At 37.4% G+C, this 27,891-nt stretch overlaps 2 protein-coding genes across 4 annotated transcripts; one reads left to right on the plus strand and one right to left on the minus strand.

The window, feature by feature from the left end:
• Positions 1 to 1,008: 1,008 nt before the first annotated feature.
• LOC111870147 (transmembrane protein 179) lies at positions 1,009 to 5,383 on the plus strand (the record flags this gene model as incomplete). Its single annotated transcript, XM_023862190.2, is given in 4 exon segments — positions 1,009 to 1,212; positions 2,081 to 2,257; positions 2,391 to 2,519; positions 3,730 to 5,383. Coding segments are annotated over 4 exon segments (747 nt in total). The 3' UTR covers positions 4,061 to 5,383.
• A 2,876-nt stretch (positions 5,384 to 8,259) lies between these two features.
• On the minus strand, positions 8,260 to 26,914 carry LOC111870123 (zinc finger protein 585A). Of its 3 annotated transcripts, none has more exons than XM_023862150.2 (8): positions 26,709 to 26,914; positions 23,910 to 24,085; positions 22,437 to 22,624; positions 21,147 to 21,287; positions 20,403 to 20,714; positions 19,899 to 20,032; positions 15,702 to 17,213; positions 8,260 to 10,925 (listed from the first exon to the last, which is right to left on the minus strand). In XM_023862150.2, exons 1-8 carry the CDS (start codon positions 26,792 to 26,794, stop codon positions 9,833 to 9,835), a joined length of 3,642 nt encoding a protein of 1,213 aa, XP_023717918.1. In that variant the 5' UTR covers positions 26,795 to 26,914; the 3' UTR covers positions 8,260 to 9,832. The 3 variants fall into 3 exon arrangements, with proteins under 3 accessions (XP_023717918.1, XP_023717919.1, XP_033609579.1); XM_023862151.2 differs by lacking the exon at positions 26,709 to 26,914 and adding an exon at positions 26,428 to 26,626; XM_033753688.1 differs by lacking the exon at positions 8,260 to 10,925 and adding an exon at positions 12,136 to 15,614.
• Positions 26,915 to 27,891: the final 977 nt, after the last annotated feature.

The following is a 27,891-nucleotide window of genomic DNA, read 5'->3' on the forward strand; positions in this document are numbered from 1 at the left end:
GCCAGTTTTATAATGGGTTCGGCCGTTCAATTTTTGCTAATCGCCCTGAAGTATTTGCAATATTTTTTTAAACACTCATAGGACGCGGGCACACCAAGGAAACTGGCAACCGCAACGCAACCGGAATTTCGGAGAATTGTTATCAGCCTGAGTTGAACACATGTTACTGAATGGAGCTGCGCAAATTGAGGAAACGGTAACGCAACTCGATGAAAGACTGAGAAACTAAGCTTTCAGTCAACGGAACATGCCAGTCTTCTCACAAGTGCATTGTCGCTTGGTTTTCAAGTGTCAGCTGTTCTATAATGCGCTTCGGTGATTCATTTGTTTTGATGGTACGAAAGGTTGACGAAGCTGTTAATTTCATTTTTGTGAAGTTCATTGAGCAAGAGCCTAGTATATATATGACAAACGCCACCCAGACTGTGCTAGGCAGGACAAATTAGATTTGGCTTTGGAAAGAATTTTTCATGGGACAAAGGAGTCTGGATTCAGGTTATGTTCTTTCGAAAGAATATAAGGGCGAGGGCACAACAAGAAAACTGGCAACCGCAAACCGCGTTGCCGATTCCTCAATTTGCGCTGCTCCCTTCAGTAACATTTGTTCAACTTAACATGATGTGAGCAACTACTCAAACGTAAGCTTCTTCAGTGTGCGCCTGCTAATCTGAAAAGCAGTTGCCTGCTTGAAATCGGCGATTCTTTTCGGAAATTTCGGTTGCATTGCAGTTGCTAGTTTCCTTGGTGTGACCACAGTCATATACCGACCACCTATGACGCCTATCACTATATATCTAAGGGCGATCCAAAGGATCGAGAGGATCGAGAGTACAAGTTGTTTGTATCGATAGCTGAAAATCGACTCCATTGGTAATAACAATAATATCGTATGAGATTGTATGAAACAAGTCGTAGGGTCATGGGCGTAGTGTAAATTGTCGGAAACAGATGATGTTTGCGTTTAAACTGCATAGTGGTGCTCACTGTTATGTTCGCAGTCAGTGAGATTTACAGTTTGGTAGACTGAAACGTATTTTGAACAAAATAAGTTTAAAGTGAACAGCTGAACTTAATATATTCGTAGTATTTCGTATTTAGAAAAATGGCTCTTACGAATATTCTTTTACTGAGTCAGATCGCGGGCTATGTAATAGCTTTGATTCTGTCATTATGCATTACAGTACCGATGAGCCTACACCAAGATGAATTTAAGTGAGTATATTGATGTTTACAGCTATATTGTATGCTTTCCAGGGATCGAAGTTAATATAGATGTGAGAGAAGCCATTTAGTTGTCATAAAATAAGTATGAGATTACTGAAGGTTGCAATAAAGTGTGTAGCTTCTTAATTCAGGATGTTCCAGAGTGAAATCTCGGTTCAAAGACGTGCAGTTCTCGTGTTTTCCGTGGTTTTCCTATTTCCCTGCTGGGAAATGCTGAGATAGAACTTCAAATTAGGCCATGACTGTTCCCTTTCACACTTCTCCAATTCATTATTCACTAGCTGCCTCATTATTTAATGCTGTATAGTTAGAGCTACTGACAGCATTGTTAAATAAGCGTTAATTAAAAATAAAATACTTAATGTTTGGAGTATAAGCGAAGTCAAGATACACATAAAGTTAGTAGAATGAAGGAAATGAGGGGAGAATTGACAGATAAAAATCAGGGAAACATCATCCTATAGTTTGGTTCAGTAATTCTTGAACATTTCAGTTTCAAGCTTAAATTTGCATTTTTAGAATTACACAATCCAACAGCAAAAGCCTTAGTAGTTTGGAACTTAAAAGGAAGAAATTTGTTTCAAGAAATGTCATTGTATTATTGTAATTGTAATTAATTGTATTATAGTAATGTATCAGTTATTCAGATCCACTGAATTTTATTGTAATAGAATTTTACTTATGAGGTATGTCCAACATATTCTAATATACTGTAATGTGATAAATTGTTTTATAGTTCCTTGCTTTCTGCTTCCTAAAAGTGTTTAACTGCTGACTAGGATTTTAATGAATTATCTATCATACTGCTTTTAAATAAACTTGTTTGTAAATTATATGGAACTAAATATACTTTCAGGGGTCATTGCTTGTTGTTTTCAACTGGAGTCTGGCAGGAGGGAGATGGCCAATTCAAAGTTGATTGGGCTTCTCAAGCATATTGCAACTACACAATATTTGTTGGTGTGATTCTCTTTGTTACGTCAGCGATACAGATTTATCGAATGTCATTGTACTTATACAAAGGCACAGATAGGTAAGGTTTAAAATATTTATGAATGTGACTATAATAACAGGTCAGTGTTCGTTATAATATCTTTTGACAGTAATTGTAGCAGTAGTTGGCTATAGTGTTCAATAAGTTAATGAGATTTATTCTTTTGTTTCAGTTCATTTTTATCAGCATTTGTTGATGTTGTTGGCAGTCTTTTCCTGTGTGCTATGACAATAGTTGCAGCTCTCATGATTACACTTGGTTTTCTTGTTTGGTGTGACGAGATGACAAAGAGGTTTCCCTCGTAAGTTGAAGAATAATCAGTGAGCTTCTAACTTGGCCCTACTTCCTCAATTGAGCATTGTCCTTCCTTGGCAAATTCCTAACCGCAAAGTTAAAACACCTAGGAATATCAATGCAGGAGTATTCTAGTGACAGTAAATTACATTTGATATTTACTTGGTTTCTGGATTTTGTCCATTGTCTGATATTTCACACAGAAAAATCATACAATTCATTCATAGTGTTAAAATAGAGCAGTATGCACAATAGATGATTGAAGGTCATGGTGGAAGGGCCAGCAGTTAGGCCTCCCATTATGTATGTCTGTATCGCACACAAAACATAATGTTCCAGAAATTAGATCTGTTTCTGCCATTCAGGTGAATAGGTCCCTGGATTCTGGTGGTGGAGAGTAGTTTTTTTACTGAACCCTACAGCGCATATACCTACTTCTCTCTTCATTTTAGTATGGCTGTAGATCCAGTATCCAAAAGATTTTGTTCTGTTTGAAAGACTAGATGACGTACAAAACCAAGAAACCCAGTATCAATAACTTGGAAGAGGCGTTATCTCTTAACATTATTTCCTTACTGGATTCATCCTTCAAAAACTCTACAGGAACTTTAATGCATCCATATTGGCAGTTTTCAATATTTTTTTTTCCTTGGCACTACAGCCCCAGCGGGCCTAGGCCTACCTCCATGAACTTCTCCGTTCACTTCGGTTTTTCTAGATCTTACACATTCGGTAGGACTCCTTGGGCAGGTGATCAGCTCGTCGCAAGGTCTCTACCTGTGCACAAACAGAAAAACACACACACACACAAACTAAACATCCATGCCCTGAGTGGGATTCGAACCCACGATCCCGGTTTCAAAGTGAGCGAAGACAGTACATTTCTGTTAGAGGCTGAGTAAACCCCAGGGCCTAGTGCAGCTGGAAGGATTAGATCAATTGAAAAAAATCCAATGACCTCATCGGGACTTGAACCTGCGACCTTTCGGCTTGTAGCATAGCCCCTCAGCAAATTTTTGTTACAGTTTGAAAGCAGATTCATTAGTCACATTTTATAGAGCATGCAATATTGTATATTTAGCCTTATTCCTGAACTTATGTGGATAATGTAGTCTCTTCTAAGTCAATATAATTTGCAAGAAGCTGGTATTATAAAATTATATTAGTACATGGTTATTATGCTAGCTAAATAACACTTTGATGTATTGTATTTACAGCTGTGACCTAGCTGCAGGCAATGCTATTGATCTTGCTGATGGTATTGACACGTCTGGATTCCCTATTGAAATGGGGACCGCCCAGTTTGGAGCATGGGCGTCGTGGGCTTGCTGGGTTGGCCTCACAGTGTTTGCAGTACTGAAGCTGTGTCGCTACCACCAGCTGGAGAACATGAGAGTTAGCATGTATCGGGAACGACAGCGCCTCATCAATAGTACCAACAGTTCCGCCGGGCAAGAAAACAAGATTGAAGGAGGAAGTGAGAGGGAAGGCACCTCACAGACACAGGATAGCAATGCTGATACCCTTACCAGTCCTCCACTTGTGTAACATTGTGATATCACTGACATTTCGAATGAAATAAGAGAGACTGAATTTTATGCTCATTGATTATAATGTACGTTTCTACTCCGATGTTGAAACTTTCTGTTTGCATGCTGTCTGAACAGAAGTAGGATCAGTTACATGCATATCTTTGTTTCGTACTTTAATACCTAAGTGAAATTAGGGAGTTGCGCTGTTTTAGAGGTCTATGCTCGAAGCTTCTAGTCTGTAATTAATTTGATATGACCGTGCTCTTTAAGAATCCATTCATACTGGTATTATACGGTCATGACAGTATCTGTAACTGTATTGTGTAGGCATGAACGTGAAATGAACTGATTTGTTTATGATTTAGGGGGTTGAAATTTATTGTTTAATGGATCAGATCCTGTAAAGCATGTACACGTGTAGCAGATGGCAGAAGAAATGCTGAGTCATTTCATGTATGGTATTCAGTAATCCATTATTAACAAACAATTGAAGTCGTTCCTGAAAGTAATGAAGTGAGAGATATGTACATGAAAATTGGTGGTGGAGGGGGGAGAGAGATTTGAAAGGAACTGTGTTGATAGTATCTTTATGTTAAAGTTGGACTACTTCAAAGAATTATGGCTGTATGTATAGGAAATTCAGATAGGCCATGTGCAGTCCTGAAATGTTTATCTACATGTAGTTGAAGCAAACAGTCTGGCATATAAAAGGATGGAAAAACAGTGTTATATGGTATTTCCTGTTTGCTTCAACTATTTATACATAGTTTCATAAATACCCAGGCGCTGAGTTTGTACTTGTATTACAGAAACTTTGGATTCTACTACCAGAAACATAATTCTTTTGAAAACAAGGTCAGGCTAATGTTTTTGTAATAACCTTAGTTTGCAGTTGTAGTTGATGGATTAAAATGTTATCTGTGGAAAATATGTAAAACTATTAATAATTACAGGTGTGTCCACTTTAGCATGGTTAAGTTTTCCTGAAAAATTCTGTTTCTCATATGAATATTAAGTAATAAAGATATTTGGGTGTCTGATGAAACTTTTTTAACTTTTCTTTGTAGGTACTTCATCTTGTGGAGTGTGATATACTGAAAAGTACACAATAGGATTTGTTAATGACATTCATGTGCATGTAGTTTGTGTATACATAACATAAATTTTCTTGTTTATTTACCAAAGATTTTAATGCTGGCAAAGTGTTACTTTGTTGCTTTTATACACCAGTCTAGCTGATATGTAAGGGTTGTTTAGTTTGGTGAATCTTTTATTCTTTTGTTCTGTTATTAGGTTAAATTACGTTTTTTTTTTATATTATTAAAGTATATTCCTTGTATATCTGCGTTTTCTTCCATAATTTGCAATAAATGTGGCGATGACACAGTGACCAAAATTCTTTAGTTTCCTGTCAAATGCTCTTTAAGTTTTTTTTTGGGGGGGGGCTGTAAGATTGTAAAATACTATTGAGATGGGGCTTGAAACCGTCATTGATGCATGTCATACGTCTACATGAGCTGTCAAGTCATTTGTATGTGAATTGAGTTTCCTAAAATGTTTAACCTAATTTATTTTGGCCCATATGGCCAAAGATGTGGCTTAACAGTTCTGCAAAACATTATGTGACACATCTATTTTTTTTATCGCTAGTGGGGTGGGACTAAGTCCCTTGTACTGCGGCCACTTCTGGCCTATTGTACCAGCCCCAGATGATAGGCGAGGGTGATTGTGAAGCAATTGGTGGAATGAAGATTGGCGGGGGAAAACCGAAGTACTTGGAGAAAACCTGCCCCAGTGCCACTTTGTCCAGACCCAGGATTGAACCCGGGCTGCCGTGGTGGGAAGCCAGCGATTAACCACTTGAGCTATGGCGCGGCCTTGTGACATCTAAGAATCTGTGGGACAAATTGACTTAATTAAGGTTCAAAGAAAAGCAACCTATCTAATGCAATTAACTATTAATGTTACAAATGAAAATATAGGCATGCAATACTCCAAGAGCATCGGAAAGTGCAAGGAACTCTTGGAAAAGCAGAAATGAGCTTCAGAGAAACTCTACAATTTGAGAGGTTGCACTGTTGGTATTACTAATGGGGGAATTTATGAAATAAGCTGTTGAGATGGTCTCAGGTCACATGATAAACATACCAGTTTCATAATCAATTCAATTCAAAGTATTACCTCAGCAGTTTGAAAGACTGTAGCATTGGTATTACTGATGGGAGGGATTGATGATGCTGCTAAGATGGCTTCAGATGGTATTATAACATACAAAATTTTGTGACAGTTGTTTCAAGAAATCAAGTGATATTACCTCAACAATGAGGCTGCAGTGTTACTATTGTTGATGAGACAGTGATATGACAGATGTTCCAATTGTTTGTGAAATATGCTCGAGATGGTCTCAGGTTTTCGAAAGCTGTTATGGGGGGATACATATGCAGACACTCAAGAATTTACCAACATTTTATGGAACCCATAGGTTCATTACTGTGTTCACAAGAGTCCTCCACTGGTGCCTATCCTGAGCCAGATCAAACCATTCCATACCACCCCATCCTAAGATCCATTTTAATATTATCCATCCACGTACTTCTTGGTGTTCCTAGTGGTCTCTTGCCTTCTGGCTTTCCCACAATATCCTATATCCATTCCTTTTCTCCCCCATTTGCTGCTACATGCCCTGCCCATCTCATACTGCCTTGATCATTCTAATTATACTTGGAGAAGAGTACAAGTTATGAAGCTCCTCATTATGCAGTTTTCTCCAGTATCCTTTCACTTCATCTCTCTTTGGTCCAAATGTTCTCAATACTGTTCTCAAATGCCCTCAGTCTATGTTCCTCCCTTAATGTCAAGCGAACAAGTTTCACACCCATAGAAAACCACAGGCAAAATTATAGTTCTGTATATTAAAAATTTTCTTTAACAGAAGACAAGAAAACAAAAAGGTTCTGGACTGAATGGCAGCAAGCATTACCCAAATTCAATCTCTCTTTAATTTCCTCCTCAATCAAATTTTGATTTGTTACTATCATTACCAAATATTTGAACCGTGCCACATTTTCAAAGGATGTTACCTATCTTTATATCATGATTTTTCCCTGCATTTTGGTGATGAGACAGTAATGTATACTTAGATTTCTTTGCGTTTACTTCTAGCCCAACCTACTTACTAGCATCAATTAAAATTTTTGTGTTTTCCCTTATGGTATGTATGTTATCTCCCAGCAGATTCACATCATCAGCATACACCAGCAGCTGTGTTCCATTTAATTTCAGTCCCACCTGGTTTTCCTGGACCTTCATAACGGCATATTCTAAAGCAAAGTTGAAAAGCAGTGCCAACAAAGCATCTCCCTGTTTTATACCATTTTGTATAGGAAACTCATCAGAAAAATGTATACCTATACAGCCTTTACAAAACACTTTTCAATCAGCCTAACTAGTTTCATAGGTTCCCCACACCCTTATCAGAATACTGTACAACACTTCTCTTCTAACTGGATCATAGGCTTTCCTGAAGTCAACGAATAGCTGATGTACTGTCTCATTGTACTCCCATTTTTCTTCTCGAAGTATCTGATGAATGCAAAAGATCTGATTAGTTGATCTGTTATATCAAAACCCACTGGTGATCCCCAATAATTTTATATGAAGTTGATAGCAGTCATATTCCACGATGATTACTACGGTAAGTATCACCCTTCTTGTGAACTGGTACAATAATAGACTCATTTCAACGATCAGGCAATTTTTCCTTACGCCAAATATAATTAGCTTATGGATCTTAGAATGTAATATTTCACGTTCTGCTGGAATTTGATCAGTACCTGGTGATTTATACCTTTTCAACTTCGATCTCAGAGAGGTTACTGGTACCTTCAAATGCTCTGCATTGTTAGCACTCTGGGCAGGCAAGCTTGGGTGGTAATTTTCTTCTCCTTCCTGTATGATGTCATCACCCCTATCTTCAATCCTCAATGACATCGAGTCATCTGATCCTTACAAAGTTTATGCAATCAACTGTATCTCCATGTGCCTTGGCCATACCCCAGAGGTCTAAAATCTATCCAATACCTAGAAACATAAAGGACTAAACTTTCTTTAAAGAAATTAAATGTTAGTTATATTACAGAAACTAATGTGTTAAAGTTGAATGTTAGACGCTCTACCTGCTAAGGAGAATAAATATGCTCTAATAAAATGCACAAGTCAGCAATAAAAATGTGTATTTACATAATCCATCAATTAACACGTGTACAGCAACTAAAAATATGGAAGTGATTAATAGTATATAATGTGAAAGAACTCTTCATTCTTCTGTGGGGTTCCACATAGAACATCTAACAGCTAGGGCAACCATATACTGTAACAAATTCTGTAGTAGTAAATATCTCCACATACCATCATTTTGATGTGTATATTTATCCATTTCTGTTTACACTGTACCTTGAAAGTTCCATCAGCTGGCTGGTAGCAGATAAACTGTAAGTCTAAGGTCTGTTTTTCAGCATTAACTCCAGCATGAATGTATTGTCACAAAAGGAATATTCTGAAGGAAAAAATACAACTGAAAAGCAACAGGTTGTAGACATTTGGCCAGTGTGACTGAACAAAACCATGAAATACACAGCAGAACAGCTTGTATCAGCCAAGACTTGACTGCAATAACATTCTCGTTTCTTATTCTGTATTTTTAGCAAATGAAGAGGGATCAGACCACTCCAGTTTCTTCAACTTAACTAACACTGTTTCAAACCTCTCTATAACGTATGGATGAGCAGTGTCATTTGATGAGCACAAATATTATCATCTGGTCAGTACACCTCTCTACCATACTAATATATACATAAACACACATACACAGTATAATTTTTCAAGTTAAACAATATACGAAGTCCCTCTTGTGCTGAAGCACCATGCCAGAAAGGTGTAGAAGGGGCATGGAGTTAAGAGATCTTCATATTGCACAGCTCATAAGTTTCATTTTCATGTTGGTTTACCCTAAGGAATACAATCCCAAGTAGGGAGTGCGTATGCCAGAGCTGTTCTGGATGAGACGAATATCACTGCCAGTATCAGGAACTGAACCTTGCTCATCAAACTCTTATCCAGTCACTGCTTTGACTGAGCTATCCCCCCCCACCTTTTCACTCAATGTATACAATCTTTATCTGAATATAGGACAAACTAAATGTATGAGAGTCCTCTCTGGAACTTAAATTCACAAAGAAACAACTTTTTTAAAGTCATAAGTACATTTCACTGCTTTAGAAATCTGATTTACAATACTAATATATTTCACACTTCTCCCTGTGGTTGCCCATGATGTAAATAGGTCAACAAAACTGTACTGCTTAAGCTACTTCTTGTAACGGTGCCAACCGGCACCTCACCACTTCCTGCAATAGAATGGAGGGACCATTCAATAACACTGCATTTTGCTCCGTTCACTTCAAGCTTTCTTTTGCTATGACATGATTCAGTTACACATAGAACAAAGGGCAGTCTACCTGTGACATGAATGGAAATGTTACCTCAGCCAGGCAGAAACACTTAAAAAGAGTTCTGCACTAGGGTGACATAAAACATTTGCCACAGTGAATTTTTTTGCTTTGTATGCAATTTCAAATTCATCTCTGTTTTTCAAAATTCTAAATTAGGAATGAAACTTCTGTCTTATATTTAGGTAAATATGGCATATGAAATCAATCTAAAATGTGACTAACAATGCCTCAGTGTATTCATCATATTCACAAAACAGGTTTTTGATACCAGCACAATTTCAACTTGCATCACATTCTTGCCCGTAGTCTGTCAATACTATAGGCTTTTCATCTTGTGCAATTTCTGTAACTGGAACAAGATTTTCTGTATTGATTATCATGGTATTTGAAGAGACTACTACATCAGATGAATGATACGCCTCAAAATGAGCATCCAGTTCCTCCTTCAGGTCAAAGTGAGCCCCACAGAGCGCACAACTAAAGATCACAGAACCTGCAGAATCAAGTATTTGCACAGCTGTCTTGCGTCCTTTGAAATGTGTCCTCTGATGTTTGTTGCAGTCTCCTTTCTGTTTGAAACCACGACCACAAATGTTGCAGGAATAGGGTCGTTCACCAGTGTGTATGCGCATGTGTGTGTCAAGTGTGTCCCGACGTCTGAAACTCTTATCACACAGAGAGCATTTAAATGGTCTCAAATCTGAATGAACTAACATATGCTGGTTAAGCAGCATTCTAGAACGAAACGCTTTAGTGCACTGCATACATTTGTATGGTCGTTCACCTGTGTGTATCCTTTCATGGATGATCTTATACTGTTTGGTCTGAAATCCTTCAGTGCAGAAACTGCATTGGAAAGGCTTTTTACTGCTATGTATCCTCTCATGTAACTGCAATTTTGTCTTAAGAGCAAATCTCTTATCACATATTTCACAGCGAAAGGGTTTATCTCCTGCATGAATCATCATATGATATTTAAGAGTGAGCTTACTTGCTAGCTGCTTTCCACATACATCACACACAAACACTAGAGGCTCAGCACCTTGATTTTCGGGCTGTTTCATCGCTTCTTCGATCTCTTCTTTGGTGTGTGTCCTGCGGTGACTGATCAGTTCCCCCATGCTATTGAATGTGCGCTTACAGATTTTGCACATGGATTTATTCGAGTCCTCATGTGTCTTTGCATGCATCTTCATGTTTCCTAAACGGTTAAAAATTTTTCCACACACAGAGCATATGTGCTGACGAGCATCAGCATGAATCACCATGTGTTGAGACAACTGACTTCTCTTATGGAAACACTTTCCACACTGTGTACAACTGTAAGGGCGTTCGTCGCTGTGGACACGCATGTGTTCTGTGAGGAGATACCTGCAACATACAATTGTTTTATTTATTTCACTGACCAGAGTCCTTGACAACTTCACAGTCACTCGGTTGGTCTAGAAGTCCCCTACCTTCTACAGAACTCAAAAGGTTTATTACCACATTTACAACAACCAGCCACTGGATCCTATCCTGAGCCAGTTAAATCCAGTCCACATCCTCACACCCTGTTTCTTTAAGAAACATTTTAGTAGCACCTTTCCATTTATGTATGTCTCCAAAATGGTTTCTTCCCTTCAAGTATGGTACATGCCCCACCTATCTCTCTCTCCTTCACTACCTCACCCTAATAAAATTCGTTTTGGAGTACAAATTATGAAACATTAATTTTGCAGCATTCTCCAGTCTCTGTTACTTCCTTTTCCTTAAGTCCAAATATCCTCCCTAGCACCCAGTTTCCAAATAAATTTAATCTAACCTTCCCTTATGGTGATAAGCCAAATTTCACATGTACACCAAACAAGTAAAACTATAATTCTGCGTATTTTAATCCATAAGATTTAGAGAGGAAATGGGAACACAAAAGATTCTGAATTGAACTGCAGAAAGCACTCCCCACAAAGCAAATCTATTCTTAATTTCTTTGTGATTTCACTTATGATTTGGTATGGTATTTTCAATAGCTATATTTATATAACAATTCTGTATTTTAAATTAATGCGTATTAAAAGTATTCCCCACTGGTGAGCTGCCTTTACAGTTCCAAAGACTCAGCCCTTTTACGCCTTTGCGCCACTCATACTACAGTGAAATGTGTGAGGTTGGTCACATTTTTTATGGCACTGGCAGAACTGTATTAAGTTACAAATGGTCAACTATCTGCATCCGGTCCACTTTCCAGCATTTCATGCTGTGGCTCTGTACATATTTTAATCTTGCTAGGTTGGCTACACACAAAAATGATCAATATTTCTATTTTGACTAGTCTGTACAAATGAAAACTCATCTGTCCCTTGTATGCACCTGCTAAGCACACTTTCTGCTGTTTCTTTGCAAGTGATGGTCACCATTCTGCTAACTGACGCAGTCTCTTATTCAATTTACCATAGGCCAGCTGTTTTTTTTTTTCCCCCCAGTAAATCTGTCCCTGTGCTTAAATATTTAAGCACTGCACCAAGAACATTTATAGATTCACGTNATATATTCAATTTATGAAATTTTACTAATTATTGATAAATATTTTTAAACACTGTAACCTAAAAGTACTCATATGTATATGTATTTATATATACTAGTTTCTATTATAGATGATAAGACCAACAGCAATGGATCTGTTGCGTAAGCGGTTCAGTAACGAACACTGACACATTTAATTGTTTATTAAAACACAAGATGATGGTCAAAATGACTGAAAGATGTAGTATAGTAACATTTCAAGGGACACCAATTATTAAAAACAAAAAGTTGTGATTGATGGATATAACACAATACAGTAGTCAGTATCGCCATCAAAACTGGAAATTTCAGTTACATTATCTGAGTTAGGCACCTGCTTGATTTGCTTGATTTTAATGGAACCACGTGTGGCCAATATACACAGGTTTCACTGTAATGTCAGATGGATTTATAATGTGCCACCATACCAATTTCTCAAGTCAAGTTACGAAGATTCATCACTTATCACATAGAAACTGTTTCATATCAAATTATTTCCAACTGTTCTAAAACAGATTATCTTAGCAGAAGCTATACATTTTCAAACATATACACATTTTTGAGACCCTAAATTATACAACAGCAGTGACTGTAACTCACAAGTTTTTATTGAAGATGGAGTTTAAAACTTACCAAGATAAGATGCTATCCAATGGCATGCTGCTTTTATCAAATTTAACGAAAACTGGCAAAGTAAGAAAATCAGGAAACATAACATAACAGATTATAGCATACAAGCCTAGAAGAAAGAGAAATCTGGGAAGAACAGTGAAGAGATGGCATGAATCTGTAAAAGGTCATATGGCCTCATACTTACAAGATGATAATACTGATGTCGTTAACTGAACCGAGAGATAAATGTATACATAAAATTCTGAAGGTCTTCATTCTTTCTTATTTGGTATGGGAAAGTTCCCCTTGTGCCTACGCCATGAAGGAATACAAAGGTGTAAGTCTTTAGCATTATACGGATGCTTTACCTCCAGGGAAAGTTGGGTGGGTGCCAGAGCTAGTTAACGTATTAAAAGAATTCCGTGGCTTGAGTCCGCAAGTGAACTATACCTACCAAGCGACCGCCACTTATCAACAAAGTTAGTGTCAACTTTTAGCGGATAGAGGATGTCGTGCGGTCAGGGCAACGAATCCCCATGGCCGGTAATAGTTAATGTATTAACAATGAAAAATTCCCTTAACTTTCTGGGAACAGAATCCCAGAAGTCCAAGCCATAACCAGTCATTCTGACTGGGCTGTCCCTGTTTGAGTCCTTCAGAATAATACTATAGTAAACATATCCCTGGGCAAAACCATCACAACACACTGGTACATGCAGATAAGGTTCTGTAGCAATAAATACCGGAGTTTCACAAGCTGGCTGTCTTCATCCCCTAAGAAAGTATACACACTATCGGTTCAACAGGAAGCTAAGTAGACTCCATGTCTGTTGTAAAAGAGGTACAGAGGAAATCTCAACATCATTGTACCCCATAGCCAGTGTGTGTTTACTGGGCTATCATGGCTTTTTAATTTACCACAAATATTCAGTTACATGCTTGGGCTAATAGAGTAGTCTGGACTTCCGCTGATGCATAAAACTTGAATGATGATACTAGTTTGCTGCCTGTCTCATTACTTCGAGGGTATCTGTATTTAAAGGGACAACATTCTGGAACTGGTTTTAATTTTTTTCATAACTTAATAAAAGGAAATGTGTTTATTTAAATAAGAATTCATTTCAAAATTTGCAGCATTGTACTACATCTGATTCGATCAGAAATACTGGGTTTTTGGACTTATTATCTGGTACTCTGCTGCACACCATCGTCAGAACCCTTTAGAATCTATCTGATTCAATACCAAGGCTTAAATAATAGGCACGTGTAAGGACGGCTTCTTCAGTTCAACACAAGAATTTGTAAAAATTCTGAGATATGAGATGAGAATTTTCTCTAGTGGACCAATTCTTTTCACTATAAAAATCTGTTAATAGTAGCCACTGTTTTAGTGTACTACTGCATTTAACCAAATTAAACTTGATTCAAAAAGAAGTCTGCATGGAAAAAAAATTATGAATTAATTTCACACTCTTACTACAAACACGCAAAAAACTAATAACAGAAAAAATGTTATATATATATATTAAGTTGGCCCTTACTGAAGTCACTAGCCTCTATTCTGCTTCAGTGGTTTCACTCTGTTCATCATCCCTATCATGTGTCTCACTCTTACACTCACTGCCGGTATTCTCATCTGTACCCCCACCCATTTCATCAGACATAGGGCTCTTTTGAAATCCAGTGACTATCATTTCTGGTCTTAATCCACTGGAATATCATTTCTATGTCAGTCTTCTTTTTGTCCCAGTGGTGTAACATGGTCCCCTGCCAAGAGCCACTCAGAATACAACTGTTACAGATGATCCATAAAAGGCTCACTCACTAGAACATGCAGTTATTAGGTCACTCTTCCTGGTATGACCACTTCATGTGGTGGTAACTTCTTGCAAAGTGGAATTTCCCAGCACTGTTTGTATGCTGTTGGATTTAAATTACTGTTTGCTAATGCTGATGATAGTGCACTGAACTGACATTCCATTCTGCCTTTAAAACCATACAAACATATGCCATTCATGTAGAACAGGCATAATTTCCTCTCACTGTTGTTTCTTCCTTCAGACTCTTCACAGCTGTCTGCTTCATCTGAATGTTTAATCACCATAATGTTAAAGAATGAATCAAAACTTCCCCAGTATGTTCAGATACATTGTTTCCTTCTACACTAGTACATCTTCTGACATGATCTGCAACTTTTATGGTGAAAGACAAATGTCTGAGCACAGAATCTCATTACATAAATCTGCAAATTACAGCATTTGTTGTATAACTCAGATATTACTTGGGCAACCTAATGAAGGCTCATACCTATGAACTTGTCTCTCTCTCTCATAGCATGATAATACAGAATCTGATATGAACATGCCACAAGCTTAAAACAGATTAAGAACATCTAATATACATAAACATATTCAAGATGACCAACCTTGTCTTCCATTCTGGCAAATACAAAACTGATACATTCTGACATAAGGCTTTGATGTGCAAAGTAAAAGTGGTTATAAGAAACTTCTCCACATTCAACACCAAAAAACTAAAATCTGAATTAAGATCAAGAAAATTTTTATTAATTCGAATTTGAAAATTTGATATCGCACATGCCTATCTAAGAGTGATCTGGGTTGCTATCTGAACATTTATAACAAAACACATTTCGGTGATTGGACTTCAGGTTCTCACAGCAGTGACTATGAAATGCACTATCTTTTGGGATGTAATGTCGTGCAGAGCAGTCAAAAATTCACTGAGACATTTCTGAAGAATGTACTGCCCACATCTGCAGGATCAAAGAATAAGCCAAGCAGGAAATCAGCAACAACCAGGCAGGAAGCTGGAACTTCAGCGAACTTCTACTGGACTACACGGTATTACATTCCAGAAGACGGGACTCTTCATACTTCAGTGACTCTGTCAATAAGAAACTTGATCAAAACCCCCATTCACACTAACATACTTGCAAACGATTTCTCCGTGAAGTAGGAGCACATGACTCACCTGTTCCGACAAGTTTTCCCACAAACTGTACAACATCTTCTGAAGAAATTGGGATCAATGTGGGTCAATCTGTGCAACCGCAGACTATTGAGATGTTTCATGCTCTTGCCACAAACATCACAGAGACATGAAGCTTCGGTATGGCTAGCACAGTGACTGTCATAGCCCCTTCTTGTCCCAAGCTTTTTTCCACAGTCTTGGCATTCAAATGTTTTCTCCCCTTCATTGTGTGTGTATTGATGATTCTTGAGAGCGTGTTTGTTACTGAAACCTTTTCCACAATATTCACAGATGAAACGTTTTTCCTGTGTGTGTACAAACATGTGGCACTGAAGTCTTGCCTTGGAAGGAAACTCCTTATCACAGCAAGTGCAGTGAAATGATACCGGAGGATGCTCCCGTATGTGATTGCGATGCTCTTCCCATGAAACAGATAAGTGGTCACACCGCTTGCATTTCCAATATTTGTGGTTTACTTCTCTCTTCATCTCATTCCATGCTGTAATTTCTTGAGTTCTGGTTTTTTCCTGCACTTCTTCACTATTCTGGCATGGCCTTTCTTTTCCTACAACTTTTCTATCATTTTCTGACATCTTAATAATTCCCCTAATTGCTCTTATAACCTTTGACTTCACATTACTTTCAACATTTTCAAAGTTCTTACATATTTTCACACGGAATTTTGAATTGCTCTGAAATGGCCCTTTTTTCAGGATGGATCTTTCTGGTTCAACAAAAATTTCTGCCACTCTCATAATTTCAACAATATTCTGTGTGTCTGCCTCCTTCTTATGTAAAGATGACATATCCTGTTCTGACATTTTCATTGGTGGCAATGCCATACCAGATTTAAGATCTGTTTCTAATGAACAAGCTTTGTGAGCCTCATCATCTATTTTGCTTTCTCTAGAATTAATCATTTCACTTATGCTGCCATTATCTGATACCACACATTTACTTTCTGTCAAACAACAATTTTCACTCATGTGCCAATTTACTTTGAGAGTATTTTCACCACATTCCGGTTTGCTTAAATGAGTTTTCTCATGCTCCTCAAAGAACTGTTTAGATTCATAAACGATTATATCACATTCTGGACAGCAGAATACTTTCTCAGGGTGAGAAACTGTTTGATGTGATACAAGATTATCTTTACCAAAAAATGTTCTCTTGCAATACATACAACTATAAACTGTCTGATCCCAACGGGTGTATGAATGATCAACCAAAGGTTTCTTTGAAACATCCTGAGTAATTCCTTCTTCATGTACTTCATTTTTAACAGAAACTGTTGAAACAGTTTCATCATAAAGATCTGGTGACATTTGTTGTTCTTGTTTTATATTAGTTGTTGTTTCTTCATTTGATAATCCAGGAAGATTCAACATAGATGATTCATCAAAAAGACAAACTGTGAGACCATCAGGAAGTTCAATGTCAGATGATTTTAAACATAATCGTTCCTGTTCTTGTGACTGTTCCAGTGTTTTTTGATCAACAAAATGTTGTTTCCTATGAAAAAATAGCAACCAAACACTGATGAAATAGATTAAGAACAGTGGCTGCAATAACCTGAGTTGTTCCTACTAATTTAGACATGATACCCAAAATACATTTTTCCCACAACAGATTGTATACAACTCTACAGAAGAAAGTGTGGAAAATGTGCCGAAAGAATGACATCTTACATGATTTCAAAACAAAATTATAAAATACTGACTGCAGGGAAGGCATTTGGAAATGTTCTGTTTTACAATTACCATAACAGGCCAACTAAACCTAACACTTAACACAAATGTGGTTCTGACGATGGTTCAGCATAACTCTGGGAGTGTTTTGTTTGGACACTGTTCACTGTCTGGGGGTGCAGAATTATCACTATTGAGTGCTGTGCACTGCAAGTTATGCATGTTATGCCAATGTGGAATGCCACACATTACACGTAGATCAGTGCTTGTAGTTTGTGAATCCATCTCACAAGCAATGTTGGAAGCACATGAATTCTGCTTGCATATTCTTTGAGATGCAGGTCGAGGTTGTCATTTAGTGTATCGAGCTGCTCTAGTGATTTTTTTCTGAGTAAATGGTTTTGGAAATCTCAACTGCATATCAGATACTAGCAGACATGGCATCGGTTAGTAAACGTTTATTAAACATACAATTATTGAAGATGTTACAAACGGATTCCTTTCTTACTCTGAAGATAGTAATTTTTATTTTGATTATTAGGAAATAACTGGGTTTTACTAGTTTCAGAGCCTGCATTCTTTGGCATATCTGAATTTATATCCCCAATGAAAACTCCTCTCACATAAGGTTAGGGGATGGGATTTAACACCCTCCCACCCAAAGTATAGAGGTTAATGTTCAGTACCTGCATCTTCTGGCAGAATATGAAGACACAGCCTGCCTCAAAATATGCTGGCCTTTGTCTAGACAACGAATGTTCAAAGAAAACATTCCCATGAGGGATATGTCTAAAACATTTTACATATTTTTGTATAATGCACAGAGCACCACTGGCAATTCCTTGCAGCTTTCCATAACTGAGACAAAAATTATAGGTATATCTGTGCCATCTGTGCCCAAGGATCTCACCATAAAGGCAAATACGGTGTACGGATAAGAGCACCTTCAGCTATGGGAAAAGCAGATAACGTCATGCTACAAGAGAATTGCTCTAACAATCATCAGATAAGATAGAAGAGAACTACAATCATCACAGCTGTAACGATATAAAAAACTCCATGGCTTTAGCCTGCAAGTTAACTATATCAACCGAGTGACTGCCGCTTGTCAGCGAAGTTAGTGCCACCCCAGATGTCATGATATAGAGAAAAATTCTAACACTCTTGTCAGGGGTTGAACTAAGGCGGTTTGGTTATCCGGCCATATTACTGAGGAACCAGATGGCAGTACACATAGGAATGAGGTCTCTGGTGAAGGCAGTCATGAAATAGGGGCACATCATTTTGAGTCACATATTTTACTTAATGCTCAGACAAATGATTTTCAATATATGAATGAACTCTTCATCTTATTTCTCATTCCAATAACAGTATTCAGTCTTAACCTGGAGACATATGTTACTTGGTATCTTTTCATACATGTTTCAATTACACTTTATACAAACTGGATATCCATTTTATTTTTAAAACTGACTGATGTCTATAATGCCTGTGGTTCTGTATGGGTGTGAAACTTGGTCTCTAACATAAAGGGAGGAACACAGACTGAGGGTGTTTGAGGAGAATATGTGGACTGAAGAGAGATGAAGCGACAGGAGGCTGGAGAAAACTGCATAATGAGGAGCTTCATAACTTGTACTCTTTTCAAGTCAAGTCAAGGAAGATGAGGTGAGCAGGGCATGTAGCATGAGTGAGGGAGAAGAGGAATGCATATATAATATTGGTGGGAAAGTCAGAAGGAAAGAGACCACTGGGAAGTCCAAGGCGTAGGTGGGTTGACAATATTAAAATGGGATGGTATGGATTGGATTGGTCTGGTTCAGGGTAGGGATCATTGGAGGGCTCTTGTGAACATAGTAATAAACCTTTGGGTTCCATAAAATTCTGGGAAATTCTTGAGTAGCTGCACAACTGGCAGGTCCTCAAGAAGGGCTCAGCTCCGTAAGTAAGTAAGTAAGTAAGTAAGTACTGACGTCCCATAGATATCAGCATTAACAAACACATTGTGATCCCAGAAAAAGATGAAAAAACCAACTCTTGGATGAAAGTTGACGGAACAAGCTTCATCATCACCAACATTCTTATCCTTTCCAATATTAGACCTGTTGAGACCTGTTACAGACATTACAAAACAGAATTCTTCCATAATTTCAGAGGTCTCCCAAATTCTCATTCCCTTTGGTTAATAGTTTAATAATTTCTCTGGAATCTGGTCACAGCTCATCCTGTTGTGCTCTTTCCAAATTCTTCTGTACTGTTCTACAAATTCTGTTATTTGTGGAGTTTGTAGTTTACAAATAATTTCTTCATTCATTTTATGGTCCAAAAGTGAAACAGCTATTATAAGCCTCTCAGTTCTACTACTTCATGGATAAAAATAAGTATAAAAAGAATAACAACAAATGTAGTTCCAGGTCACATGTCAAATAATTCACGCTCCAATAAACTACCAAACAAACACCGATATCACTCAGATTCAGTGGTATATGTTCTATGTTCAAACACTTACTCAGTTACAGAATGTGATGTGTCCTGTACATTCTTCAAAACACCCAAAGCTTTTTCTATCTGATCATCTTGAGTCATGTCAGGTGTATTCTTCATTTTGACAACTACCACTTTGAATTTTGGTTTCTCTGTTTCCTAGAAGAATACAACAATATAGCAAATGCATGCTGAACCTTTTCTCATCCCTTTTAATTCTAGTTACATGGCATAAATCTTATTTAACCGATTCTCAGTTCACATAACAACACTTCTACAGTCAAACTCATTATATAAAAGCACAAAGAGTAAAATGATTCTGAAAAAAAGAATAAGAAAGGAGGTGGATTAGTAGCGGCCTATTTTAAGGTACTTTCATAGCAGCTGGCTGGATAGACTGAGGTAAATTATGGAAAATCTCATTCAACATAAGTGATCTGTTAACCAAACTTTAGTTCTTCTACCTTCAAAGGAGGGGCAGAAGAGAAAAGTGGTTCTGGGAACTTGGATAATTTTTTATTTCTCTTACCGCTGACTGACTTCTATCATTTTCACATTGCTCTGATCTCAGATGAGCAGACTCTTCCTGCATGTGATCAGCAATGGCCTCATCTTCCAATTGCGCGTCAGCCGAGTCCTCAATTACATATTCCTCTTGTACATAAGAATCTACACTATGAAGTTCATCTTGTGAAATTTCCATTACATCTGTGTGCTCCATATAGCCGCCGCCGTCCTGATTATCACAGGAATCATCAAACATACCTGTGTCCTGGTCATCATCTGATTCCTCTTTTATCTCTAAAGAACTTTGAGTTTCACCATATTCCTCAGTATACTCCTGCAACCAAGAAAATCCTGAATGTGTGTGCACCTATTCTATAAAGGTGAAACAGCTTCTGAGACTAATCACCACATAATGCAGGCATATAGGAGGAAGGAAGGTAACATCCACACATTCTTACCTTATGAAATAGATGGTGAGTTATTTCACACTGGCCAATTTACTATTCTCAAAAGAGTCTTTGGTACCCAACAAAGGGGAGACTGGGTTGACACCAGAGTCTATCTGATTCTGGCAGTAAAAAGAAAAATCCTCGTCCTACATCACTATCTGTGTACATACATATCTATCCACAAGGATTAGATTAAACCATCTTCGATCAACTCTTCATCAACTCTGTATCTATGTATCTGCACCTATCAATCAAGCAACAGTAATACTGGCAAAACAACATCAACTGAAACATAATCCTATGTGATTGGTGCTTACCTCATTGTCTGCACTGAAACCAAGAAATTCTCTCAGTTTTGTGTCCGCTTCCAAACAAGAGTGAACAAATTCATGGCACATTTCTAGTTTGTAGACACAATCCATACACACGGTTATCGGTAGCAGATCATCTGCAGTTACCTATGTGAAATGCAGAACAGAACAAGAATACTGAATAACAACACAAATTTACACAAATGGAAGACGGTAACAGTTTTCAAAATAAGTTGAAAATAGACAAGGTGCCCTCAAGCTATTCTGGGGGTGCATACATACTGATAAGCACAGGAACTCCCAGTGTAAAAGTAAAGTAAAGCTATCCCTGTACCAGGCCGTGAAGGCCCATAGGGTTGTGAGACGATGAGGGTCCCACATTATCTGCACAGTCGGCTCAAAGATAGCAGTAAGGTTGTCAGCCTTATGTGCCGGCCGCGCTTTACTCCCTAGGAAAATTATTTAATTTATTCCTGGTACTCATTTCTGTTAGAGGCTGAGTTGACCCCAGGGCCATAGTGCGGCCGGAAGGATTAGGTCAATTGAAAAAAATCCAATGACCTCACTGGAACTTGAACCCGCGACCTTCCGGCGTGTAGCATTGTGCCTCAACCAACTACGCTACCGCGTGCCCCAGAGGAACTCCCAGTGTGCCTTCCGAAATGTCAGACTGACCTATCCATAGAAAAGCAGGTGACTGCATTAGCTACAACTCTCTCTTTCAGACACCACTTCAAACTAAAAGCCAAAGAAAATGTTCTCATTGCTGCTACATTATTATTTTATATTCTTCAAATAAATGATTTTAACAAAAGCTGCACATTTCTCCATAATCTTTTGACGTATACAATTTCAGGGACCCAAGGTAAATTGCAACCCCAATTCACACGTTTGCACATCTGTCACATTAGTATAAGTGTAGAAAGTTATAAAGTACAAAATTTGGGTGGCTACCAATGGCATAACATTCATACCAACTTTAACGAAAACCGTTTAAGAAGTTCAAAAGTTGATGTGGATGGGGGAGAAGTATGCTGACAGTATGGTAATCTCATAAGCCCTCTGTCCCCCTTACATAAGCTGAAAAGCATAGATTTTCACTATCTATAAACAATTTTAACATGTGAAATAACGTATCTTCTCTAATTAAACAACCAAAATAATGTTATGCTTTGATATTTTTCTTATTCAGCACCTTATCATGGATATCTATACAATACTTATCACTGCATGAATGATGAACAGCAGCATTAAAAATATTGGGATATATTATAATATTAATTTATTATACTGTACCATAATAGGTAGATGTGTATGTATCTTGTCAAGAAGCTGCATTTCCAAACCTCTCTCCCCAAACACTGGAACCAAGTCTTCACTTGTACATGCACAAATACGACACAGAAGATCAGCACTTATTTCTCCTTGTTCCTCTGATATGTCATGTTCAAGCTGGGTGTCGATGTTTCCAGTTTCTAAACTTCCTATGAGGATTAAGTGTATTCATTTCCATGTAAAAGAATGAAAGTTATTTTGTTACATATAACAATGAGCCTAACTCCCTTAAGCTATGAAGAGTTACGCACCTGATCAGGAAATTCCATAATTATTTTTGTATTCGCTGAAGCTAATTGTCAATGGGACCTATCACGAACCAGTTTAATTCGATGCTACAGTCTTCTGGGATGATGCACTAGCTGACTACAGAGAACAGAGGGGAAAGTACTGACCCATACACTGATTACAGAAAACTAATCCTTCCCTTACTAAAAGACCTTAAACTTATTTTGTATATTTTCTGCACGTTAACGTAGCTGAGTATCAGTTACATAGATGGTTACTGATGCATCGGACAAACCTGCCACTCCATCTCCTTCTAACCTGAAGACAGAGGCAGCAGGTTCCTCTGAAACTACATGGTGTCACATCCCAGGAGCATGTGCCTCAGTCATGACAACCCCAGACCTCACACTTTGATCTAGTTCACATCTTCATAATCTAATTTTCTAAGGTCCATTATAATATTATCCTTTATAATATTATATTGTAGCATCCTGTTCCACATCACTTATTATTAAACAAATGTAAATGGTTCACAATCTTACGTGTAACGTGTCCTTCTAAAACTTATTTAAAAGTCTCTTATATTGCAGTACATGTTTCTATCGACATTAATCATCATCGGGCGTTTAAAAATTGTTGGTGGAAACTGCTGTGCTTTTGTTTAGTGATTCTAATATTCAATGTGTAGTCCTATCTATGTGTTTGTGTATTTTATATTGCTGGGTGTCTCTTCCTGTTGTGTTGTGCAAAATATTCATAGTCTAGCCATACAGCACCATAAAATACACAAGCACACAGATGGAATTTACATAATGAATATTAGAATCACAAAACAGAAGCACAGCAGTTTCCACCAACAATTCTTAAACAACCGATGATGATTAATGTTGGTAGAAACATGTACTGCAATGTACAGAAGCTTTTAAATTAGGCTTAAAAGATGCACTGTTGGTAAGAAATTTTTCAACAAGTTTTAGAAGGATGTGTTGCATGTAAGATGGTAAACCAGTGACTTTGTTGAATAATTATCCTTTATACACACCAACCACCAAAGAGCATCTTGCCTTGAGACTTTCCACACAAAATTTTATATGCAATTCTTGTGCCTATATCCCTTTCCAGTACATGATATGGCACAGAACGCTGGTCTAAAACTGCAAACTATATTGCCTTACTTTGAGATTCTGCACATACAGTAAATCTTACCAGAGTTGTGGGTGAATATTTCTGGAAGGGCAAAGTTTGATAGTCGTCTCCTCTCTGTAGATGTGTAACATTTATCATCAAAATGATCTGAACAAAGTCTGTAGGACATGTTAAGGACTTCTACACCCTTTTCTAATAAATGTGCGCAACCAGCCCGTTCTGCCCATATTCTGCACCTAAATAACAAATACAGTATAATTCAATTATGGACAAGGAACAAGAAAATGTAAAATGTGACTTCACTTTTAATTATAATCTTAGTATAATTACGAGGCAAACAGTGTAAGAAAGAGAGGTCCTGGAAAACCTAAGTGTAATTTGGAGGACATTAAAACAATCCCTAAATAGGGCATAAGGATATGGATTTCACTGATCTGGCTCAAGGGTCTTACAGGGACTCTTGTCAATACAGTCAGTTTCAAGATCATATGGTGACTTTAAAAAGGTATGATATTCCTATAATGCTAGTGACTTTTACAATTATACAAAGGTGGTTCAATTTTAACCTGGATTCTATTCTCTCTCAAGACATGGACACAAGAAAAATAAAACTCTATAACCAGTCATGAGATTGAACTAAATATTGATGTGCATGAAAGGAGCACAGTGAAAAAAAAATTACCTGATATGAGGCTGAAATATGTTGTTAAAAAAAAAAAAACTAGAAAAATACATGTAAAACTAGAGACATTTCAGAAATTTTGATAATCACTTTTAATGTATAAAATATACTTTTAGTGTCCTATTGACATTTTAATGATTTTGACATCATAAAGTATTAAAATACATTTTAGTGAGTGACATATTCTTGATATCTTTTATATTGTTGCATTACTGATGTGTACTCTAATAATAAGGATACTGGAAAACATGTTTTTTGGGTCATAACACCATATAGTTCAGAGAACGCCTAACAATCATGATCTTCAGGGATGAAGGGTAAGCCAAACAAGAAATCAGGATGAGTATGCAGCAAGCTGACCCTAAAAATGGAAGTGGTATGTTCCTCCTGAAGGTCGGCCTTTCTCCGAACTATACAGTGCTGTAACACAGAAGACTGCACTCTTCATAGTCAATGCCATGATAATCCAATGCAACACATTTTTAAGAAGAAAGCACATGATATATCATTCCCAAGAATGTCATGCCGCTTCTGTTCAAACTGCCAATAACAGTGTAACTTGACACAATCCTCATAAAAAGCACTCCTTCCGGTTTCAAATGCTTCCCACTAAAGCTAGGTCATCAAATGTTCACATTTGAAAATCATACCCATACTGATACCACATAGCCACATAATTATCCAGTTTTCCTATTATATACAGTTAAATTTTCTACAACCTTACCGCCATCTTTGAGCCGATTGTCTAGATAATGTGGGACCCTCAACATCTTACAACCCTATGGGTTTTCATGGCTTGTTGCAGGGATACTTTAGTTTACTTACTTTACTTTACAATTTAATATTCAGAATGCTCTATTCCAGATGATAACTCAATGCTTTATTTCATGTTAACATTTTCAAAGACAATTAAAAACACTGGTAATATCCACCTTTAACGTAACGCTTCAGCACTTAGTCCTTCAAATAGGTGTGCCACCAGTACACACAGCATTTGTCAACTGTTACACTTTTTAGTAGCTATAATATTTTGCTTTAAGATACTTTCCCTTTTCTTGATCATATTTAGCTTAGTGTTACTATTAGCTTGCTATTTTAATTTGTATATATTTACAGAGTTCAACTGTTACAGGCTATTTGCCACTGGCAAGCTCCCCAATGAAGAAATTTAATTACTACTGAGTGACACATACAAAGTTCACAAACATGAAAAATATCTGTTCCAGATTGCATTTAAAAATAGTTCTTTTATGAAACTGGGTTCATTACTTCAGTCGTATGTAGTAGCTGAAGGGTGCAAATGATGAATACATTTTAATATGTCTAAGATAAACTGGAATACTACAAGCTGTACACTGCAGTACACACACTCATATTACATATAGTATGAGTAACACTCTGACACATATGGCAAGCCCAATTTAAACAATACTATAACATCACACCAAAACATTTTGAGAAAAACTTGGTTCTGAGGCTAATACATGTAATGTAACTGATATTATGAACTTCTTTCCTACAGTACTGTCACATATTACTCTCCTACTTATTTTATAATTCTTTCAATGCTTTCCATGTCCTACAGTTTGAATTCTTGCCCTGGCTGTATATGGCTACTAACACAGATCTATGGTAAGTTTGGCCAGAACCGAAATAACATCATAAATTTATGGCCAATGTCTTCATTTATCTTAACATATCTTTACTTGAAACACAAGAATTGTCAGCCATATGAAATACAGATGAAACAGGAATGATCTACTTAATAATACTGGGCCTACTGTATATACGAAGTGTTAACACGTGCTAGGGCCACAAATGAAAATACTTTTAAACGCTGGGATTGCTTGTATTAGGTATGAGATATTGAGAAAGCATTCTCTGATCCAACTTAACCTGCAGTCACTTCATTTCGGCTTTTAAATGATACATAACACGTCATTAAAGTTACTTTGTATTGATCAACATCAATAAATGGGATATATAATGACTTCCATTTTCCACCAGTCTCATCAACGAATACAAATAACTACGATACATAATTACTTAAATTATCTATTTCAAATACATTATCGACTATGCAATTTGAAATGACAGCAGGGAATAAATATAACAATTTTAATCGGTGGCGGGAGCTACATAGACGGCACACTTATCGAAAATCTGCACTACGTTACCTTTCGTAATCCTTTGGAAAGCGATGTGTTAATGTTGTTGTGCTTCGACAATTTAATGCTGCACATCGATTCTTTATGCCCAACATATCAAAGAGTTGTATACTTTCTACGCATCCAATAACATTAATAACGAATGAAACGGTGCACTGAACTTCTTGATGTTAATCCGTGATATGTAACTCGCTGCGTCACAACGCCATTTTGTGTCTTTCCGAACAACAAACTAACGCATTACATAACGTTCATAAATTGTTTCATACGTTCGCGAATGGCGCCATTTTTAAAACCCAGCTTCTCATAGCATAAAAAATTACTGCACCATGTCCGGTGTATGCATAATTTTTCGCAGTTTGGGGTCCCAAGTAAAATGTGTACGAATCTATTGGTAAGTACAATGACAAAGATAATTCAAAAAATACCATATGAAAATTGTATTAGCTTTCAATGCGAAAGTAGGTAGGGAAGACATTTTCAAACCATCACTTTGGAAAGAGTTTTTCACAAAATTGGTAATGATAATGGAGTTAGAGTAGAAACCTTGCCACAATAAAAAATGTGACTGTCAAAAATACAACGTTCTCACACCATAACATTCGTAAATTTATTTGGACAACTCCTGAAGGAAAGACAATCAAATTGACCATATTTTAATAGAAAGGAGAAGGCATATAAGTGCACTTGATGTCCAGTCGTTCAGGGCAGCATATTTTGATATTGACAACTGTCTGGTAGTGGCAAAGTTTATGGAGAGATAGATAGTGAGTAAACAAACAACACACATATTTCATATGGAGAGGTTCAAACTAAACAAGATAGAGGGGAAAGAGCAGTATCATGTAAACAAAAGAGGTAAATCTATCCCTTTAACAGGCCTTGAAGGCCCATACGGTTGTGAGACGTTGAGGTGCCCACATTTTCTAGACAATTGGCTCATACTTATAGCTGGTGGCAAGGTTGTCAGCCCTACGCGACGGCCAACCTTTACCCCCAATACTATTCCTGGTACTCACTTCTGTTAGAGGCTGTCGATGCTAGGGCCACTGGATAAGTTCAATTGAAAGAATCTGATGACCTCATCAGGACTTGAACCCGCGATCTTCCAGCTTGCAGCATAGTGCCCCCTAAGGAAAACCAGGTGGGACTGAAATCAAATGGGACACATCAGCTGCTGGTCTATGCTGAT

Source organism: Cryptotermes secundus, unplaced genomic scaffold, assembly GCF_002891405.2.
Source record: "Cryptotermes secundus unplaced genomic scaffold, Csec_1.0 scaffold594, whole genome shotgun sequence".
Classification (NCBI taxonomy): Eukaryota; Metazoa; Arthropoda; class Insecta; order Blattodea; family Kalotermitidae; genus Cryptotermes; species Cryptotermes secundus.

Coding starts and splice junctions, on each gene's coding strand:
- LOC111870123 (XM_023862150.2), bottom strand. CDS start 26,794: ATGTTGGGCATAAAGAATCGATGTGCAGCATTAAATTGTCGAAGCACA. Junction 21,288..22,436: donor ATACACATCTACCTATTATG/GTACAGTATAAT, acceptor CATTTCACATAG/GTAACTGCAGATGATCTGCT. Junction 17,214..19,898: donor ACATCACATTCTGTAACTGA/GTAAGTGTTTGA, acceptor ATTTTTTCATAG/GAAACAACATTTTGTTGATC.